This window comes from Macaca thibetana, chromosome 1 (assembly GCF_024542745.1).
Source record: "Macaca thibetana thibetana isolate TM-01 chromosome 1, ASM2454274v1, whole genome shotgun sequence".
In the NCBI taxonomy this organism is placed as follows: domain Eukaryota; kingdom Metazoa; phylum Chordata; class Mammalia; order Primates; family Cercopithecidae; genus Macaca; species Macaca thibetana.
The window spans coordinates 127,639,424-127,656,684 of record NC_065578.1 but is presented as its reverse complement, the minus strand read 5'-3'; the positions used below and the strand labels follow the sequence as shown (position 1 = coordinate 127,656,684).

At 54.0% G+C, this 17,261-nt stretch overlaps 3 protein-coding genes across 6 annotated transcripts in view; 1 reads left to right on the top strand and 2 right to left on the bottom strand.

Moving 5' to 3' along the window:
* DPM3 (dolichyl-phosphate mannosyltransferase subunit 3, regulatory) overlaps positions 1-2,968 on the top strand; it is a 45,275-nt gene extending 42,307 nt beyond the window's left edge. The window contains exons 2-3 of the mRNA XM_050756352.1: positions 2,334-2,367; positions 2,616-2,968. Of these exons, the coding sequence (XP_050612309.1) occupies positions 2,621-2,899 (279 nt within the window). The 5' untranslated portion in view covers positions 2,334-2,367; positions 2,616-2,620 and the 3' untranslated portion in view covers positions 2,900-2,968. The remainder of the gene's footprint in view (positions 1-2,333; positions 2,368-2,615) is intronic.
* Positions 2,969-4,009: 1,041 nt separating this feature from the next.
* The window catches only part of SLC50A1 (solute carrier family 50 member 1), a 54,729-nt gene continuing 41,477 nt past the window's right edge, over positions 4,010-17,261 (bottom strand). The window contains exons 2-7 of one of the 4 annotated variants that reach the window (XM_050755337.1): positions 6,798-6,974; positions 6,424-6,501; positions 5,862-5,985; positions 5,141-5,302; positions 4,767-4,886; positions 4,010-4,685 (exon numbers count right to left, since the gene is read on the bottom strand). In XM_050755337.1, coding sequence (XP_050611294.1) covers positions 4,584-4,685; positions 4,767-4,886; positions 5,141-5,302; positions 5,862-5,985; positions 6,424-6,501; positions 6,798-6,877 — 666 coding nt within the window. In that variant the 5' untranslated portion in view covers positions 6,878-6,974 and the 3' untranslated portion in view covers positions 4,010-4,583. Of the gene's footprint in view, positions 4,686-4,766; positions 4,887-5,140; positions 5,303-5,861; positions 5,986-6,403; positions 6,502-6,797; positions 6,975-7,050; positions 7,182-17,261 lie in introns of those variants that run through there. The other 3 variants (XM_050755347.1, XM_050755358.1, XM_050755369.1) reach the window with 3 other exon arrangements.
* EFNA1 (ephrin A1) lies at positions 7,930-16,536 on the bottom strand. Its single transcript, XM_050755412.1, has 6 exons — positions 16,395-16,536; positions 14,743-16,158; positions 11,230-11,525; positions 9,219-9,284; positions 9,010-9,060; positions 7,930-8,835 (listed from the first exon to the last, which is right to left on the bottom strand). Exons 2-6 carry the CDS (start codon positions 14,832-14,834, stop codon positions 8,723-8,725), a joined length of 618 nt encoding a protein of 205 aa, XP_050611369.1. The 5' UTR covers positions 14,835-16,158; positions 16,395-16,536; the 3' UTR covers positions 7,930-8,722.

Below are 17,261 nucleotides of genomic sequence, written 5' to 3'. Positions count from 1 at the left end.
TTTTCTAAAATCATAGTCACAAACTTTGCTGTCTGAAATCAGTCAGTGCGAATGGAACATCTTACTCTTGCTAGAAGTTCTGAGCCATGTGGATTACTTTGGCCTCCCAAAGTGTTGGGATTACAGGCATGAGCCACTGTGCCCAGTCTAGATAGTGGGTTTTTGGACACTATATTCTACATTTATCTTAACTTTGTAATTTCCAAGTGGTCCCTCAGCTTGGACTTCTTCTTGACCCCTTCACTTAAAGTTATGCTTACCTCGAACCTATGAAAACAGTGCTTCATTTAACTTTTAGCTAGCCTATAGTATCAGCTACTTGGGAGGCTGAGGCAGGAGGATCACTTGAGTCCAGGAGTTTGAGCCCAGCCTGGGCAACATAGTGAGACTTCAACTCTAAATGAATAAGTAAATAAATTTTAAAATATAAATTTTAAAGTCAAGCATTTCCAGTATCCTGTTGTATTAGTTCATATTCACATTACTGATAAAGACATACCCGAAACTGCAAACAAAAAGAGGTTTAATTGGACTTACAGTTCCACATGGCTGGGAAGGTCTCAGAATCATGGCGGGAGGCAAAAGGCACTTCTTACATGGTGGCAGCAAGAGAAAAATGAGGAAGAAGCAAAAGCAGAAACCCCGATAAACTCATCAGATCTTGTGAGACTTATTCACTATCATGAAAATAGCACGTGAAAGAGTGGCCCCCATTGGCCGGGCGCGGTGGCTCACGCCTGTAATCCCAGCACTTTGGGAGGCTGAGGCAGGCGGATCACGAGGTCAGGAGATCGAGACCATCCTGGCTAACATGGTGAAACCTCATCTCTACTAACAATACAAAAAATTAGCCGGGCGCGGTGGCGGGCGCCTGTAGTCCCAGCTACTCTGGAGGCTGAGGCAGGAGAATGGCATGAACCCGGGAGGCGGAGGTTGCAGTAAGCGGAGATCGCGCCAAAAAAAAAAAAAAAAAAAAGAGTGGCCCCCATGATTCAATTATCTCCCCTTGGGTCCCTCCCACAACAAGTGGGAATTCTGGGAGATACTTATCAACTTGAAATTTGGGTGGGGACACAGCCAAACCATATCACCTGTAATGACCATATTTCTTCCTTTTTAATGAATTGCCCCACAGTTCCTCTAGTGTGTTCTCTCTGTTGCAGCAAGTTAATAAACCTGTCAAACTACAGATGTGGTCTTTATAAGACAGGCTTTTATCAATTGTCTTTCCTTTCTTTTATAACTCTTTGTTTCCTCTGAAGTTGATAATTGCCTAACCTTTTCTCTTACTTAGTTCTCTCTCTCTTTCTCTTTCTCTGTATAATAAATTCATCCCCAAAAATGTTCGAAAGATTTATACTCCTTCTTTCAGTGCCTTCACCACCTCACGTAATTCTTCCGATCTTTCTTTTCTTTTCTTTTCTTTTTTTTTTTTTTTTAACACAGCCTCCTGGAGCCCTTCTTCCTCTGGCTCCAAGTTATATTCGTTGTTGTCCTTGTAAAAATATAACTACCTCTGTTCTAACAATAATCTCAAGCCTTCATGGTTAGTTGTCAATGCAACTCTTTCCCTGACTCCTGCTTTCCCCCTCCATCCAAAGAGGGGTCGAGTCGCGTGATATCTCTGTATCTCCAAAGTCTATCATGGTAATCAGTAAATGTTCTGGCTGGGCGCAGTGGCTCATGCCTGTAATCCCAGCACTTTGGGAGGCTGAGGTGGGCAGATCACTTGAGGTCAGGAGTTTGAGACCAACCTGGCCAACATAGTGAAATACCCGTCTCTACTAAAAATACAAAAATTAGCCGGGCTTGGTGGCATGCGCCTGTAAACCCAGCTGCTTGGGAGACAGAGGTTGCAGTGAGCTGAAATCGCGCCACTGTACTCCAGCATGGGCGACAGAGCGAGACTTCGTCTCAAAAAAAAAAAAAAAAAAGTTCTGTCCAGCCTAGACAGTCTAGAGAGACCCTGTCAAGAACGGAAAGAAAGAAAAGAAAGACATGTTCTAATGAATGAACCAGTGAATGAAGGAATGGATTTCAGCTCTGGAGAATTGAGTTTAAGGGGAACAGTATTATATTCCCATCTTGTTGCAACATTTAAGGATGTCCTCAAGATCCAAGCCAGCCTGGAGCGTAGCCCAAGGTGGGGAAGCAGCGCCCAGGCCTCTCCAGACCCAACCTGCTCCGGGTTTGCGGAGCGCAGTCCGCTGGACCTCGCCTAGACTGAGGCGGTGGCCAAGAGTACGCCAAGGACCGCCATGTGAACTACAACTCCCAGAAGGCCGCGCGGAAGCGGAGCGTGAGCCAGGGAGGACTTCCGGACATGAATATCCGGGCCGCGCGGGGAATGGGAGACGTGGGGCAGAGGTAAGTGTAGGTTGAAAGCTGAACGGAGAGGGCGAGAGATGGGGAGTGGGTCTCAAATATAGAGGGGGGTAGCAAGGTGGAAGGAACCCTTCCACCTTTTGTGGGCACTCAAGTTCGGACCGCTGGGATCGGCGATTCCCCTCTGGCTACGGTTGGTTTAAATGCTCTCTCCCTGGGCGGGCTTCGGTTGAGTTTGGTCCGCTTTTCCTTTCTGCTCCTCAGGGGAGCATTGTTTTCTTTTCTCGCAGTGACCATGACGAAATTAGCGCAGTGGCTTTGGGGACTGGCGATCCTGGGCTCCACCTGGGCGGCCCTGACCACGGGAGCCTTGGGCCTGGAGCTGCCCTTGTCCTGCCAGGAAGTCCTGTGGCCACTGCCCGCCTACTTGCTGGTGTCCGCCGGCTGCTATGCCCTGGCCACTGTGGGCTATCGTGTGGCCACTTTTCATGACTGCGAGGACGCCGCACGCGAGCTGCAGAGCCAGATACAGGAGGCCCGAGCCGACTTAGCCCGCAGGGGGCTGCGCTTCTGACAGCCTGACCCCATTCTTGTCCGGACAGCCCTTCCTCCCATGCCCCATTAAAGAGCCAGTATTTTCTAACTTCGTTTAGTTTGAGTATGGAAAATGGGTGTTGGGGATTCAGTGTACTAACTGTCGAGAAGTGAATGTGAAAGAACCACCTTCCTGAGGCCATCTCAGCCTGTATTTTGCATCATGCTGGTGTTCCCATTTTTGCTCCCAAGGAGGCAAAGACGCCTTCTCAAGATCTCTCAGGATGGAAATGACATTTCACTTTCTTGGTCCTTTCAGCCCTATAGGAAGTACTTCTTCTTCTTATTATTTTTTTTTCTGAGACAGAGTCTCACTCTGTCGCCCAGGCTGGAGTGCAGTGGGGCGATCTCCGCTCACTGCAAGCTCCGCCTCCCGGGTTCACGCCATTCTCCTGGCTCAGCCTCCTGAGTAGCTGGGACTACAGGCGTCTGCCACCACGCCTGGCTAATTTTTTGTACTTTTAGCAGAGACGGGGTTTCACCGTGTTAGCCAGGATGGTCTTGATCTTCTGACCTCGTGATCCGCCCACCTCAGCCTCCCAAAGTGCTGCGATTACATGCGTGAGCCACCGCGCCGCCCGGCGTACTTCTTTTTTTTTTTTTTTCTGACAGGGTCTCACTCTTTTGCCCGGGCTGGAATGCAGTGGTGGAATCATGGCTCACTGCTGCCTCACCCTCCCGGGCTCAAACAATCCTCCCACCTCAGCCTCCAGAGTAGCTGGGACTACAGGCATGTGCCACCACGCCGCCAGGCTAATGTTTAATTTTTTGTAGTGACAGGGTCTTGCTGTGTTGGTCAGGCTGTTCTCAAACTCCTGGGCTCAAGTGATCCTCCTGCCTGGGCCTCCCAAAGTGCTGTAATTACAGACATAAGCCACCTTACCCGGCCAGAAGTACTTTCTTGAAGCCTAACTTCCATTCTTCATAACATCCAAGTTTTGTTCTTTTTAAGGCCTTTCTGGGTCTTTCCAGCCTTTTGGTTCTTTGAGATACGTTTTCTGGGCCTACCCTACCAACCTGAGAATAACTGTGGATTTACCCTTCACCAAACCAGACAGGTTTAGAATCATGAGTAGAGAATGAACCATCATGGGCAGGGGTGGGGAACACTTTTATTTTAAGGCATATTCATATCGGCATATAAGGCACATTCATATCAGAATGGCACGATCTTGGCTCACTGCAACCTCCACCTCCCTGGTTCAAGCAATTCTCCAGCCTCAGCCTCCTAAGTAGCTGGGATTACAGGCATGTGCCACCATGCCCAGTTAATTTTGTATTTTTAGTAGAGACGGGGTTTCACCATGTTGGTCAGGTTGGTCTTGAACTCCTGACCTCAGGTGATCCGCCCACCTTGGCCTCCCAAAGTGCTGGGATTACAGGCGTGAGCCACCACGCCCGGCCTTTTAAGGCATATTCTAAATATAGCACCCCAACCTCCAAAATTTAAAAAAAAAAATCTCTAAAAAATAAAGTGATTTCATCTCTTAGGCCCCAACCAATCATCTAAGTAAAGCTCTTTCTTTGGTCCCTTTATCCTCAAAGTCATCTCTTGTTCCCACAACCCACTGCACCTGGGAAGCTGGACAGGAGGCCCAGCTGAAACAAGGAGGTCTCTTTGGTTCAGGTTGGCACTAAGGTGCCCAGTGGTCAGGTGAGCAGCCTCAGGTTTGCAGGAACCAATAGTTCCTCTCTTGCTCCTGGGGGTACTTCCAGAAAAGCCAGAAGCGGATAAAGCTGGTGACGATTCCTGGAAAGTTGGACACCTGAAATCACAAGAACTGCTATGAGGAGAGGAGCCAGTTTTCTACCTTGCACCCCTGTCACCCCATCCCTGTTGTGCTTACCATGATGTAGGGATCTCGGAGTCGAAACCCATAGAGGCACCAGGAGGCAGAGGTGAGAACGGTAGCAATGGTGAGTGGGTAGGAGAGACATTGGGTTGATTTAGTCTGAATGACCTTAGCCTGTGGGAAAGAATAAAAGACTCTCTTGGCTCAAGCACATTGTAAAGCTTCACTTGCCTAAGAATTTCCTCAAGAAAAAGGTCAGGCACCCTCCCTGATCTGTCACCCAACCTTTCCTGCCTCCCACTCACCCACCTCTACTGCCTTGTCTCCTTCCAGGGTTTGAATCTCCCCTTCCTCGGGACTGTAAGCCATAGTATGTGGCTATGAGAGCCTGACTCATCTCTCCTACCTCATTGGACATCCCCACTCACCAAGTCAGCCAATGGTGAGAGGTACATGCTGATGGTGAAGACACTGCAGAAGAGGCCCAGCTGCTGAAGCCGGGCCTCAGGGTTGGGTACCAGGAGCCAAAAGTAGCCATAACCCAGGAGAAGGACCCCTAGCAGGGTTGCAGTCTGTAGGAGCACAACACGCTGCAGGGGAGAGAGTAGCCTTACTTCCAGACATGCTCTCCGACTTCCCTGCCGGAGTTAATTCATCCTGCCTTCTCCCATGCTCCAGTGGGGAAGCCAAACTGTCTAGGCCTTCAGCACTGCACTGTCACAGCTTCTTTCCCACCAACAACTTGATAGGAAAGTCTTATCCACCCACAACAATGGAGACTTCTAGGGGAGGGAAAGATATGTTTTTTTTCTGTGTGCTTAGCACACACAGTAGGAGCTTAATAAACGCTTGTGTGATTGAGCAGGGAAGCAGAGCTAATCATCCCTTTCCCCTTAGCTTGTTGGCAGAAGCCCAGGGCAGGCAGCATAGGCATCGCAGGCTAGGCAGAGCTACCAGCCTTGCCTAAATGGGGGAAATGTGTTAATCTCAGAAGGCTGACTTCATAGAGGAAGGGGACCTGCAAGGCTGAAGGGGCCTTCCTGGAAAGGGTGGCAGTGCCAGCTGTTACAGTCTTCTAGGAAGTAGTGTTTGCCCTGCCAGCGAGGCAGGGCGTGCAGCAGAGAGGTGGGTCCAAGGGAGGGACTCTACCTTCCGAGGGCAGTAATGCAGATACGCCAAGATATACAGGGTCTGAAGCGCAGCACCCACTGTGTTGACGACGATGAGGATCCCGTCTCCCTTCAAGGCCCCATAACTCAGCCAGCCCAGGTTGCTGCAGGGTGGAGGGGAGGGACATGGCTCAAAGGGTTCAGTGTGAGAGGAGGACCCAAAGGGCCTCTTTCACTTTTTTTTTTTTTTTCCGTCACCCAGGCTGGAGTGCAGTGGCGCGATCTCAGCTCACTGCAAGCTCTGCCTCCCGGTTTCACGCCATTTCTTCTGCCTCAGCCTCCCAAGTAGCTGGGACTACAGGCGCCCGCCACCACGCCCGGCTAATTTTTTGTATTTTTAATAGAGACGGGGTTTCACCGTGTTAGCCAGGATGGTCTCGATCTCCTGACCTCGTGATCCGCCCGTCTCGGCCTCCCAAAGTGCTGGGATTACAGGCGGGAGCCACTGCGTCCGGCCAAGCCTCTTTAACTCTTGCTCCTCCTGCCCCGCCCCCACCTCCCTCTGATAGCCTTTCCCACCGCCGCAGCCGTCGCCCCCTCACTTGACTTCCGTGGTGAGAAAGGGCAGGAACTGGACGTTGTCCACACTCCGGGTCATTCGCATGTGCCTGAGGTCCGAGCTGTAATGGGGCCCCGAAGGTAGGGGTGGGGGTGGGAAGGGAGAAGCAGAGTGCTTGAGGCGGATGCCCAATGCCTGTCACCCTTTCCGGACCACTGCAGACCACCCCCCGCCCCCAGCTATCTTGCCTTCTTCCTCAGGCCTAGTGACCAGCTTCGCCCTTGTATCCCGGTCCCCTCAACCCGATCCCATTTTGATCACGGTTCCAGACAAGCCAGGTGCTGCGGCTACGTCTCTGCCCCCTCTCTCCTTTCCTGACTTCCTAGTCCTCCCCAACCCAGCCGGCCGCTCTCTCACAGGCCGGCGGAGAACATGCCAAGGGTGAAGACCACGCATGCTCCGTAGATGAGCGAGTCCAGAAAGCCGCCCGCCTCCATCACGACCAGAGTCGGATCCCGCGCCCAGCGCCCGCCGCGTGCCTGCGGTGGCAGGGACCTACTGCAGCCCGGACCTGCGGCGCTGGAGCCCCGCCCCGCGCGCTCTGGCCGTCCCTCCGGAAACTGCGCCGAAGCCCCACCCTCCCTCCGACGCCGAACCGGAACTCGCGCACCTCCCCTCCGAGTGACTGCGCAGTGCCTAGGTCCAGACCTCCTCCGTGTCACGGTCGGTCCCCTTCCTAGGACTCCGCGGGTGTGTCCCCGATATCTGCCACTCCTCACACTCTGCCTGCCTCTTGGATCATCTAGACCCCCCCGGTCTCAACGGTCGTGTTCCCACAGGCCTGTGCGCCTTCGGCGGTGGACCTCCAAACAAAAGCTTGCTAGTTCAACCAGACTTCAGCACGCTTTCCATCCAGAACTTCACATCAGAACCTCAGTTGTCCAAGGGTTTGGGAAGTTTTTTTCTGGAGTTTGCTGCCGAAGCCTTTTCTCCACATAACAGACATTGCCAGGAATCACCAAGCCTTCCTCTTTTGCCCTCCCTCTCGGGCAACAAGGTCAACTTTACGTGACGTGGCCAATCCACTGACGCCTCTATCACTGACCGCCCCCCCCCCCGGTCCAACCCACTTGCTGCTGGGAACTTTCCCTCCCAGCCTCCCACACGTCTCTGCTGGTGTGGCTGTGGGGCGGGGCCGCATGCCTCAGCTGGAGTTCCCAGCTTCCCTGACTCACCCAAGCAGCATGAGTACCTGAACGGTAGTATGCCAAAGCCCTGCGGAGAGTGGGTGGGAGTGGGGTAGAGGTTGGACAGGAAGAACTTCGAGTGAAGTGCAGCTCAGGACCCGAGAGACTGCTCTCAGGAGCACTCCGGTCCTGGACAACCCTCAGAGGAGGAAACAACCCACCCTTTTGGCCTGGTGAGGGGCACGCATTCTTTGGAGAGAAAGAAATTCAAACCCAGTTGCTACTGTTGTAGCACACAGAGCCTCACACTTAGCAGGGGCTCAATGGTCATACGTTTTAATATGGAGTGGCAGAAAAGCATGTCCGAAAAAACACATTGCTTTATTTTGAGACAAAGAACATTGTATAAAAAAACTCCAGTTGTAGAAATCAGGACAGACACACAGCAACTTATATACAGATACTGTACACGTGGGCCCTGCCCTTTAGGCTACACTCTAGGCAGAATGTACACATGGGCACTGCCCTTACAGCTACACTCTAAGAACAGGTTGGCACAGCCCCCCTGCTGGCACAGCTCTGGGGAGTGCTGCCCCAGGATGGGAGAGAATGCAGTACCTGGCTACAAACTTCTCTGTGGCAGCTCCACAGATGAGGTCTTGCTGGGAGATGCTGGGTCAGCCCAAGCATGCTGCCTCTCCTGTACCTGGCTCCCAAGCAAGAAACTGTTTCTTGCTTTTCCTTTAGTCAGTTCATCTGGGCATCCTGGCTGTCTTCTGAAGGGGGCATCTTTGCCAAGCTTTGCCCATCCACGTGGCCCCTTCCAGCTCAGCTCCCACTGTGCCTTAAGGGACCATGTCTGCACAGCTTGTTTCTTTGGCTTAAAGGCAGGAATGGTGGGAAAAGACTGTCTCCACTTATTTCTCCATCCCTCCGAGGTGAAGGTGGGGATGGCACTGCTGGGCTGGTTGGCCTCCTTCCAGTTGAAACCCTTAATACTGACCCGTTTTGAGGCTGCTAGGTGACAGCTTGTGCCTGTGGTGGGAGTGGTTCCCAGGGATGGGGGCTCTGAAAGTGGCCCCAAGACAGGTTTGGAGTGCCTGTCCCTCTCTTCAGCCCAGTTCCAATCCTTAAGGCCAGGTGTGGCATACACCTTCACGGGGTTTGCAGCAGCAGAAGTGGTAGGAGCAGCACAGTCCAGGCAAGTGGGAAGAGGCGTGGGGCGGCACTGTGACCGATGCTATGTAGAACGCGCACCTCTGGGTCATCTGCAAGGTGAGAGGGCAAAGGCCGCCAATGTGAGTGACTCCACTATTTGCACTGGCCCTCAGCCCAACAGGATTCCCTCAGCCTCTGCCTGGTAAAGGAGCCACCTCCTGTACCCAACCTCTTCAAGCAGACCCCTTCCTGTGCCCCAGGCCCAATCTGCTCCAGCTACCCACCTGCTGCAAGTCTCTTCTCCTGTGGATTGTCATGGGCCTGAGGACTGTGAGCTGAAAGACAAGAGTGGTAGTAGATCAGGTACTGTATCAAAGAGGCAGAGAGCTGTGAGTGTGAGGGGCTGGGCTGCAAGACTTCTATACCATCCCAGATCACCAGACCGCCCAGCATAGAGATGGAGGAAGGAGGCCCACAGGGCCCTGACACTCACTGATTTTGCCATTGACAGTCACTTTCAACCTCAAGCAGCGGTCTTCTTGCTGGTGGATGGGTTTGGCTGCAAGATAAGCCCACAGGAGGTTAAGTAAGAAACCTTTGGTGGAAGAAAATGTAAGCCCAAATTCCCCTTGCCCTGTTTTCTCAGCTCCCTACTCAATTTCATTATCTTCCCTCTAATCTTGATTCCTACCCTCCTTAGTTTTTGCTAACTTCCTGCCCAATGTTCAGCCCAGCCTCCCATTCTTTGGAAATAACCCTCAGCTTTGGCAGTGGTGACAAAAAGAACGTAGACACTGCCCCTCCCCACATTTTATCCTTCACTTCTCCGAGTCTGAATATGTTCCTCTTGCCTATATATACTACTCCTAGGCCGGGTGTGGTGGCTCACACCTGTAATCCCAGCACTTTGGGAGGCTGAGGTGGGCGGATCACGAGGTCAGGAGTTCGAGACCAGCCTGGCCAGCCAATATGGTGAAACCCCGTCTCTACTAAAAATACAAAAATTAGCCAGGCGTGGTGGCACATGCCTGTAGTCCCAGCTACTCAGGAGACTGAGGCAGAAGAATCAATTGAACCTGGGAGATGGAGGTTGCAGCAAGTTGAGATTGTGCCACTGCACTCCAGCCTGGGTGACAGAGCGAGACTCCGTCTCAGAAAAAAAAAAAAAAATATATATATATATATATATATACATATATACACACACACACACACACACACATATATATACTACTACTGCCTAGCCCCCACTGACTGAGTCCTAGATCCATTTTATACAAAGCTGATTTCATAACTTTTTTTTGAGATGGAGTCTTGCTCTGTCACCCAGGCTGGAGTGCAATGGTGTGATCTCAGCTCACTATAACCTCACACCTCCTGAGTTCAAGTGATCCTCCTGCCTCAGCCTATTGAGTAGCTGGGACTACAGAGGTGCGCCACCACACCCGGCTAATTTTCGTATTTTTTTAGTAGAGTTGGGGTTTCACCATGTTGGCCAGGCTGGTCTTGAACTCCTGACCTCAGGTGATCCGCCTGCCTCGGCCTCCCAAAGTGCTGGATGATCTCATAACTTAAAATCCATCAGGCTGTGCGCGGTGGTTCACGCCTATAATCCCAGTACTTTGGGAGGCCGAGGCAGGTGGATCACTTGAGGTCAGGAGTTCAAGACCAGCGTGACCAACATGGTGAAACCCTGTCTCTAATAAAAATTCAAAATTAGCTGGGTGTGGTGGCAGATGCCTATAATCCCAGCTACTTGGGAGGCTGAGGCAGGAGAATTGCTTGAATCTGGGAGACAGAGGTTGCAGTAAGCAGAGATCACACCACTGCACTCCAGCATGGGCAACAAGAGTGAAACTCCATCTCAAAATAATAAAATAAAGTAAAATGAAATAAAACCCATCATTGGCGAGAGCCCTCAGGATAAAGTCCAAACTCCTTATCACTTTTTAGTTCCCCCATGGTCTGTTCTGTCCACCTCTCCAGGCTCACATCTCCTCACTGACTGTATCCTTCCCACTCCAGCCAGGCTGAGCCATAGGAAGTTCCCTGAAGATGTCATGCTCCCTTTGTACGTATGCCTTCATGCCTGGCCAGCTCCTCTGCCGGTCCTAAGCTCTGGGATCATCTTCCCCACTGAGCCTTCTCTGAGCCCCATAGCCTGGCAGGTACCCAGGTCATTTTCCCAAGGCCCCTGTGCTCATGTCTACCGTAGCATACTGTTCTAAGGGTCTGTTAACCTATGTGTGTTTCTTCTCAGCTTCTGTGAGGACAGGGACTCTGTAGTGTTTTATTTATCTCTGTGCTGGTAGTGCCAAGCAGAGTGCCCAGCACGTAGAAGCTCACTCACATTGGGATGTGGATGAATGAAAATAGAATTCAAGATTGGAAGGGGCCCTCTACTGCTGGACTCTGCACCAAGCATGTACCCAAGCATGTACGTGGTGGCAAAAAAAAAAAAAAAAAAAAAAAAAACCAGACACTGTCCCCTCACAGGCACTCACAGATATAGTAGTAGCTGTGTCCTTCTTTGAACTCCTTGCCCAGGGTGAAAGGTGTGAAGCGCTGGAACTTCTCAGACAGCTTCTCTGGGCCATGCTTGGCATTGGGCCGGTTGCACTGCCAGCGGACCTGGTCCTTGGACTGGGGCTGGCACAGCTGGTACTCCTCACGCTCCACCAGGTACAGTATGTACCGCTCCATGGCAGCGTCTGCCACAGAGTGATCCTCATAGTGCGGACAGATGATGTCCACGTAGTCATTCAGCTGCACATGTATGGTGTAGTCCTCATTCCGGAACCTGGGGACACACACGGGGGAAGAAGCAGGGGGTCATTCAGAAGCCGGGCCAGATCCTTGGACCTCCAAATGTTTACATGACCTCTCACATTTCACACTAGACCCCAAGAGATTTTTCCAAAGTCTCAACTCCCAATATGTACTGATCTTGATGTCTTACATTTCTCTCTGCCATCTCTAAACATTCCCCCGCACCATCACTGTCTCCTGTTGGTCCTTCAAATAGCATCCACTCAGTATCTTTCAGGTACCAAAGCATTTTCCATAACCCACGTGATGTTTACTCAAGGATGGGCTTCTACCTATTTCTGTAGCTCACTCATCATTCTCTTCTACCCATAAATATTTCCCCAAATCTGTTATACCAGTTGCTCCTTTTAAATGCTGTTAGGCCTCAACCTGAGACCCCACCGGTCTATCTTGTAATCAGAATCCAGGAAACCCTTTCTCTTTACCATGCTAGCCCCGAGCCCCCAACACATCTGTGTCTTCACCTTCCTTACTCCTCTCACATTTCCCCGGACCCACTGAGTAGATCTCACATTTCCTAACTTCACTTTTCCTCAAAAGTGAAGCTAATATACCCGGGCCCACAGATAATGCCCCTAGTCCTTTAAGTTAAATCACTCTTATCAATTCCTTCAGCCCCCCTCAAATCTCCTTTTCTAGCTACTCAAAGTTATACACTGGTCTCCTTTTCCCCTTCTTAGAGCACCCCCAAACATCCCTGTCCTTTTTTCTCCAAAAGCCACATTTCCACCTCCCACCAGATGAAATGCTGGAGCTCTGGGCTTGAGACAGCCTCTCCCCTCTCCTCTCCTCTCCCCTCCTCCCAAGGTGGAGCCAGCTCCCCTCCCCTAGTTCATTCCCCCTGGCCCCACCGGCTCCAGCCTGACTGCCCACCAGCCCCTCCCCACCAGCCCCAGACACCTGGCTCCAGCCTGGGTGGGGTCCCAGTAGGGGGAAAAGTGCTCCCCACAACCCCCGAAGCTGCTCAGTTTCTCTAATTCCCCCAGGCACTGCCAGCTAGAGACTCAGCAGAATTAGCGTCAACTTGCTTCGAACCAAAAGCACTGGCCACGGCTGGGAGGGCGAGGAAGGAGTCAGGTGGAGAGGACTCTGAGATGGGCACCCACTGCCCAATCAGCATGACCCCAGAGAGGCCAGGCTTTGCAGCAGCACGCCAGCGCCCAAACTGGGCTTACCAGGCCCCTCCCCCACCCTGGGGAAAAGAGAGAGAGGAGCAGAGAGAGGCTTTTAAAATTCCTCTCTGGAGAGATAAACATAGAAGCCATTTCGGAACAGGTATTTCAGCTCTGGGCCTGGCGTCTTTCCCTCATTCCCGTGACGGGCACTGACTCATTCCTCATCCACCTCTGCTACCCGCCCCAGCACTCATGAGAACCTGTGAAAATTTACCTCATCAAATGTGGACAGCCCCTAGGACCCCAGGAGGGCACAGCGCCCACTCACCCCCAACACTGTCCTCCAAACAAAGGCAGCCAGCAGGTCGGAATGAGGGGCCTGCCCTCCAGCACGAGGGAGGCTGGCGCCCTTCTCAGCATGCTGCCCCTGCCTGAGGCCTGGAGATCCCAGGGCTGCTGCCCACTGGCCTGAGTCACCCATGCCAGCCTCACCTACCCCGTTCATTGTAGCCTCATATTTGCCCCCACGCTGGGCCCAGCTTGGCTGCCTACGGACTCTACTCTGGACTGGCATCTCTTTAGTCCTGGGTATGATAGGGTGTGTGTGTGTGTGTGTGTGTGTGTGTGGCCAGAGGGTCACCCATCAGCCCCCTCTCCTGGGGGTACAGTCTGCTCGACTTAGCCTTCATTTGACTCTTGTTCCCCATCTGGGAAAGGGGGCAGTGGCGTCAGGGAAGGCGGGGAGGTGGGTAAGGAAGAGGCTCCTTCCTGAAAGAGAGGAAACTTGGGAGCTTGGGAACGGAAAAGGCCAGGGTCCCCCCCTCCCTACTCATGGCTTCCTGTCCCCTCCTCCTTCTTCAGTCAACACCTGGAATGGGCATAAACAGGGACTTTGCTCTCTCCCATACTAGGGCAAGATGCATCGGGTCAAGGAGGCAAAGCACAGGGAACGGGTGGCAGAGGGCTGGCTGGGCCTCCCCAGCATCCATGTGCAGGAGGGCATTGCCCTCTGGGGTTGGCAGCTGGCTGTTCTCTCCCCGACCCCAACAAGCCACAGACAACAGACTGCCTCACCAGACGATGCCACAGGGTCAGAGGAAGCTGGCACAACATATTTCTCAAGGGGAGTGGGGGGCAAGCTCGCTAGGGCTGAGAGTGGCTAAGCCGGTGAGATGGCTTTGGTGATACCAAGCTGCCCAGTTCTCTCCCCGTCCTCCCTACCACCCTCTCCTATATTCCCGCAAATATTGTTCCCATAACTTCGGAAAACTCAAGGGCAAGAACAAAGGGGCCGACAGAGTCTTCCTCCCAGTACCATTTGCCTCACAGCCCTAAACCTGCCCAGGAGAAATTAACTCCTTCCTGCCCAGAGCCTTCTGTAATCCCTTTAACCCCTTCTGTTCCTTCTGAAGCTTTCCCATGATCTCCCTCTCCCAGCTCTTCAATTTTACTACTTGAGAGCCCCATAAACAGGTGATTCCCTCAACCTACCCATGCACAGCATGTGCCTCACTCATGCCACCCCAAAAGACCCCTAGTGGGGGACTTTCCAGGTTTGCTTTAAATACAGGGTGAATGCATAATGAATGCCTACAGCCCAGCTCTCTCCTGAGAGGTCCTTTCAGGGTTCCCTTGAGCATTCTGCGCACTCTTGATGTCACACCAGGTACCTGTCAGTGTGGTCAGATGCCCAAAGGACACACAAGGAGGGGCGTGGAGGCTTTCAACGTGGGGGGGACCTAGAACAAGGGCCCTGGCTGCCAGGGGCAAAGTCTATGCTGGAGGCAGGAACTGCCCAGCATAGGTCCCTCACTTCAGAGTAATAGGGGTACCAGAGAGAAGGAAGGGAAGGGCAGATATAAGCCCATGCAAGTAGACACGAGCAGGTTCCTGCCCCGGGGTGGGGTGCTCCCAGATATGAGGGAGAAGTGAGGGGAGGAAAATCTACAGTAGCCCTCCTACCTCGGTCATCTACTCTAGGCTCAGCTCAGGGGTTGGCCGGGACAGTTATCGCGATAGGGAGGGCAGTGCCAGCCGGGAGTCCAGGCTGCCAGTGGAAGACTCGAGGCTTACTTGGGATTTGAACTGTTCCAGAAGACGGTGTGTCGATCAGCAGCGGCCAGACTGCAGCAGAGACCCAAGAGAGGGGCCCAGAGGAACTCCATAGCGCGGGGCCTGGCCAGGCCGGGCGGGGACGCCGGGCTCCTAGGTGTCTGGGTTCCCGCTGGCTTTCTCCGCGGCGAAGTCAGCGTTGGGCTCACAGATCTGGCCCCTTCGCCTTGCGACTCCGCCTTTTGGGCCGGCGCCGCCCGACACCCCGCCCCGCCCTCGCCCCGCCCGGCGCGCGGCTGCCCCGGGGCTTGGGGGCTGGGGAGGTGGAGGAGGGGCGGGCAGGGGAGGCGAGGAGGCTAGGGGTGCAGGAAAGAGCGAAGCGCGCTCCTCTGCCCCGGCAGATCTGCTCAGAGCTGTGTGTTCGCTCACTTGTGGGTCTGCGTGGAGCTTTGTAAGCCTGTCCGGGTGGTGGGCTTGCGTCCCTGGGCGCAGTCGCGTGCGGGAGAAGGGAAGAACTCGCAAGTGCGAGTCTGCGAACGCGGGGGTACGGGACCCGGCTTTGCTGCTCCGCGCGCGGACCTTGCAGGGTGCGAGGTTGTTGACATGCCCCGCACCTTTCTGAGCCTCGCATGCCCAGGCTCGGGCGCCCGCGTTCCCACCCTCTCCTCCTCCCCCATCCCCTTCCCGGACTCTGCGCTCGACAGCCCCTCCCCACACACATGCGGCTGTTTGTTTTTGTTGGGTTTGTCAATGTTGTCTTTGTTCTGGAGATTGTGTCATCGCCTAGATGCCGGGAATAAAGTGCAACGCTGTGTGTGATCGAGTGTGTAACGTGTGCGGCCGGGGCTAAGGGCGCCTCTGTCCATCCCATCAGTGCCTGCGCGCAGGAGCGACACGCGGGACCCTGGGCTCGAGAGGGGTCCGTTCTTATTTTAGATACGTTAAAGGGCACTGATGACCTGAGTATGTGTGACAACACACGCGTACACCGTGCAAACGGGCTCTTGAATATGGACTGTGAGAATCTGGGCATGAAGGGTGACTTAAACTGTAACCACACATGAAATACGTGTGATGGCGCGCTAGTGTGAAAGCATTTGTGAGTAGTATCACAGCCGCGTGTGTGAAAGGGTGTGAAACTCTTTGACAGACGTATGCTAATGTTTGTGAACAGCGTGTGAAGAGGAGGGGAGACGCGTACCGGCGTGCAGCGGGGGTGGGGTGGAGCGGAGGGGTGTTTGTGCGCAGTCCTCAGGCTGCACAGCTGGGGCTGGCCCAGTCTGAGCTGGGGCTCCCAGTCAGTCGGGCCCCAGTACCCGGCTTGGCCCCCTCCCCCGCGCTGTGTAAACAAACCCGCTGGAATTTGCCTCTCGGGGCTCTTCTCCCCGCCAGGATCTGCTGCCGTCTGGAGAGGGCTTGGCGGGCGGGTGTCAGCTCCTGGGGTGGAGAGGGCGGGCAGGTGTTTGATTAGGCGTGCACGAGTGAGCCTGGAGTGGGAGAGCCGAATGTTGTGTGTCTGCGTGCGTTTGGTGGTTTACGTGAGTGGTTGTGTGGCTGTGTGAGAGCCGGATTGGTGCTGTGTGTGTGCGCATCCCTAGCCGGCCCTTCCCCGCGGCTGCGCATCGCGGGAAGCCACCGACCCGGGGCCCCTGGCCAGCTCCAGCCCAGCTTACCCCGTTCCCAGGCCGTTTCATCCTCCTATTTTACGGCCAGGCCTGCTACAGCCCCTGTAATTACGCGGGGCCCGGACGCCGCAGCAAGTCTGGCTCTGACCCCGCCGGGGAGGAGCCTGGAGCTGGGGAGGGCCCAGCCGGCTCTCCACTGCGCCACCACGTGCGCTCAGGCCGCTGGAGGCCCTATTCGCTGCGCTTACAATAAATACAGAGCACCAACGGCCTGTAACCCCGCGGCCGGGTCAGGGCCCGGTTTTGCGCACGGCCAGCGCCACCCACCTCTCCCTCGCGCACCTGCCCCAGGCGACGTGCCCAGCCAAGCGTTTGTCCAAGGTGCGGCCCGCTCCTCCTGCCCAGGACGAAGTCCACCAGACGACTGGTCCCAGGGCGGCACCTCACGCGCCTTTTGCTCACCTAGGAGGACACGTGGCCCTGGCGAGAGTACTGCATCCCAGTTCGGGCATTCCACAGAGTCAAAGCTCCAGGAGGACATGGGTTTTTGTTTTGTTCATTATCTTATTGCCAGCTCCTGGCACAGCATCTAGCACATACAGTAGATGATCAGTAAATATCTGTGGACTTGGTGAAATCACTCACTGTTCAGTGAAGGAACTTAACTTCTGCTGGACGTAACTGCTCCGAAAAGGAGCCAGCAGAGGGGTTGGAGAGGGGAGGGATGCTGGCAGCTCTTTACAGCGGGTGGCCCCGGTTGCCTCCTGGAGGAGACAGCTTTGGGCCGGATTCCCTGGTTTCTCTGACCGCTGGGACTGGGCGGGGACGTGTGAGGTCCCACGCTGCAGCTGCTTGGGCCAGGCAGGTTCGGGCTCGCTAGGCCCAGTCTGGCGGGGCCACGTCAGCTCTTGCCTG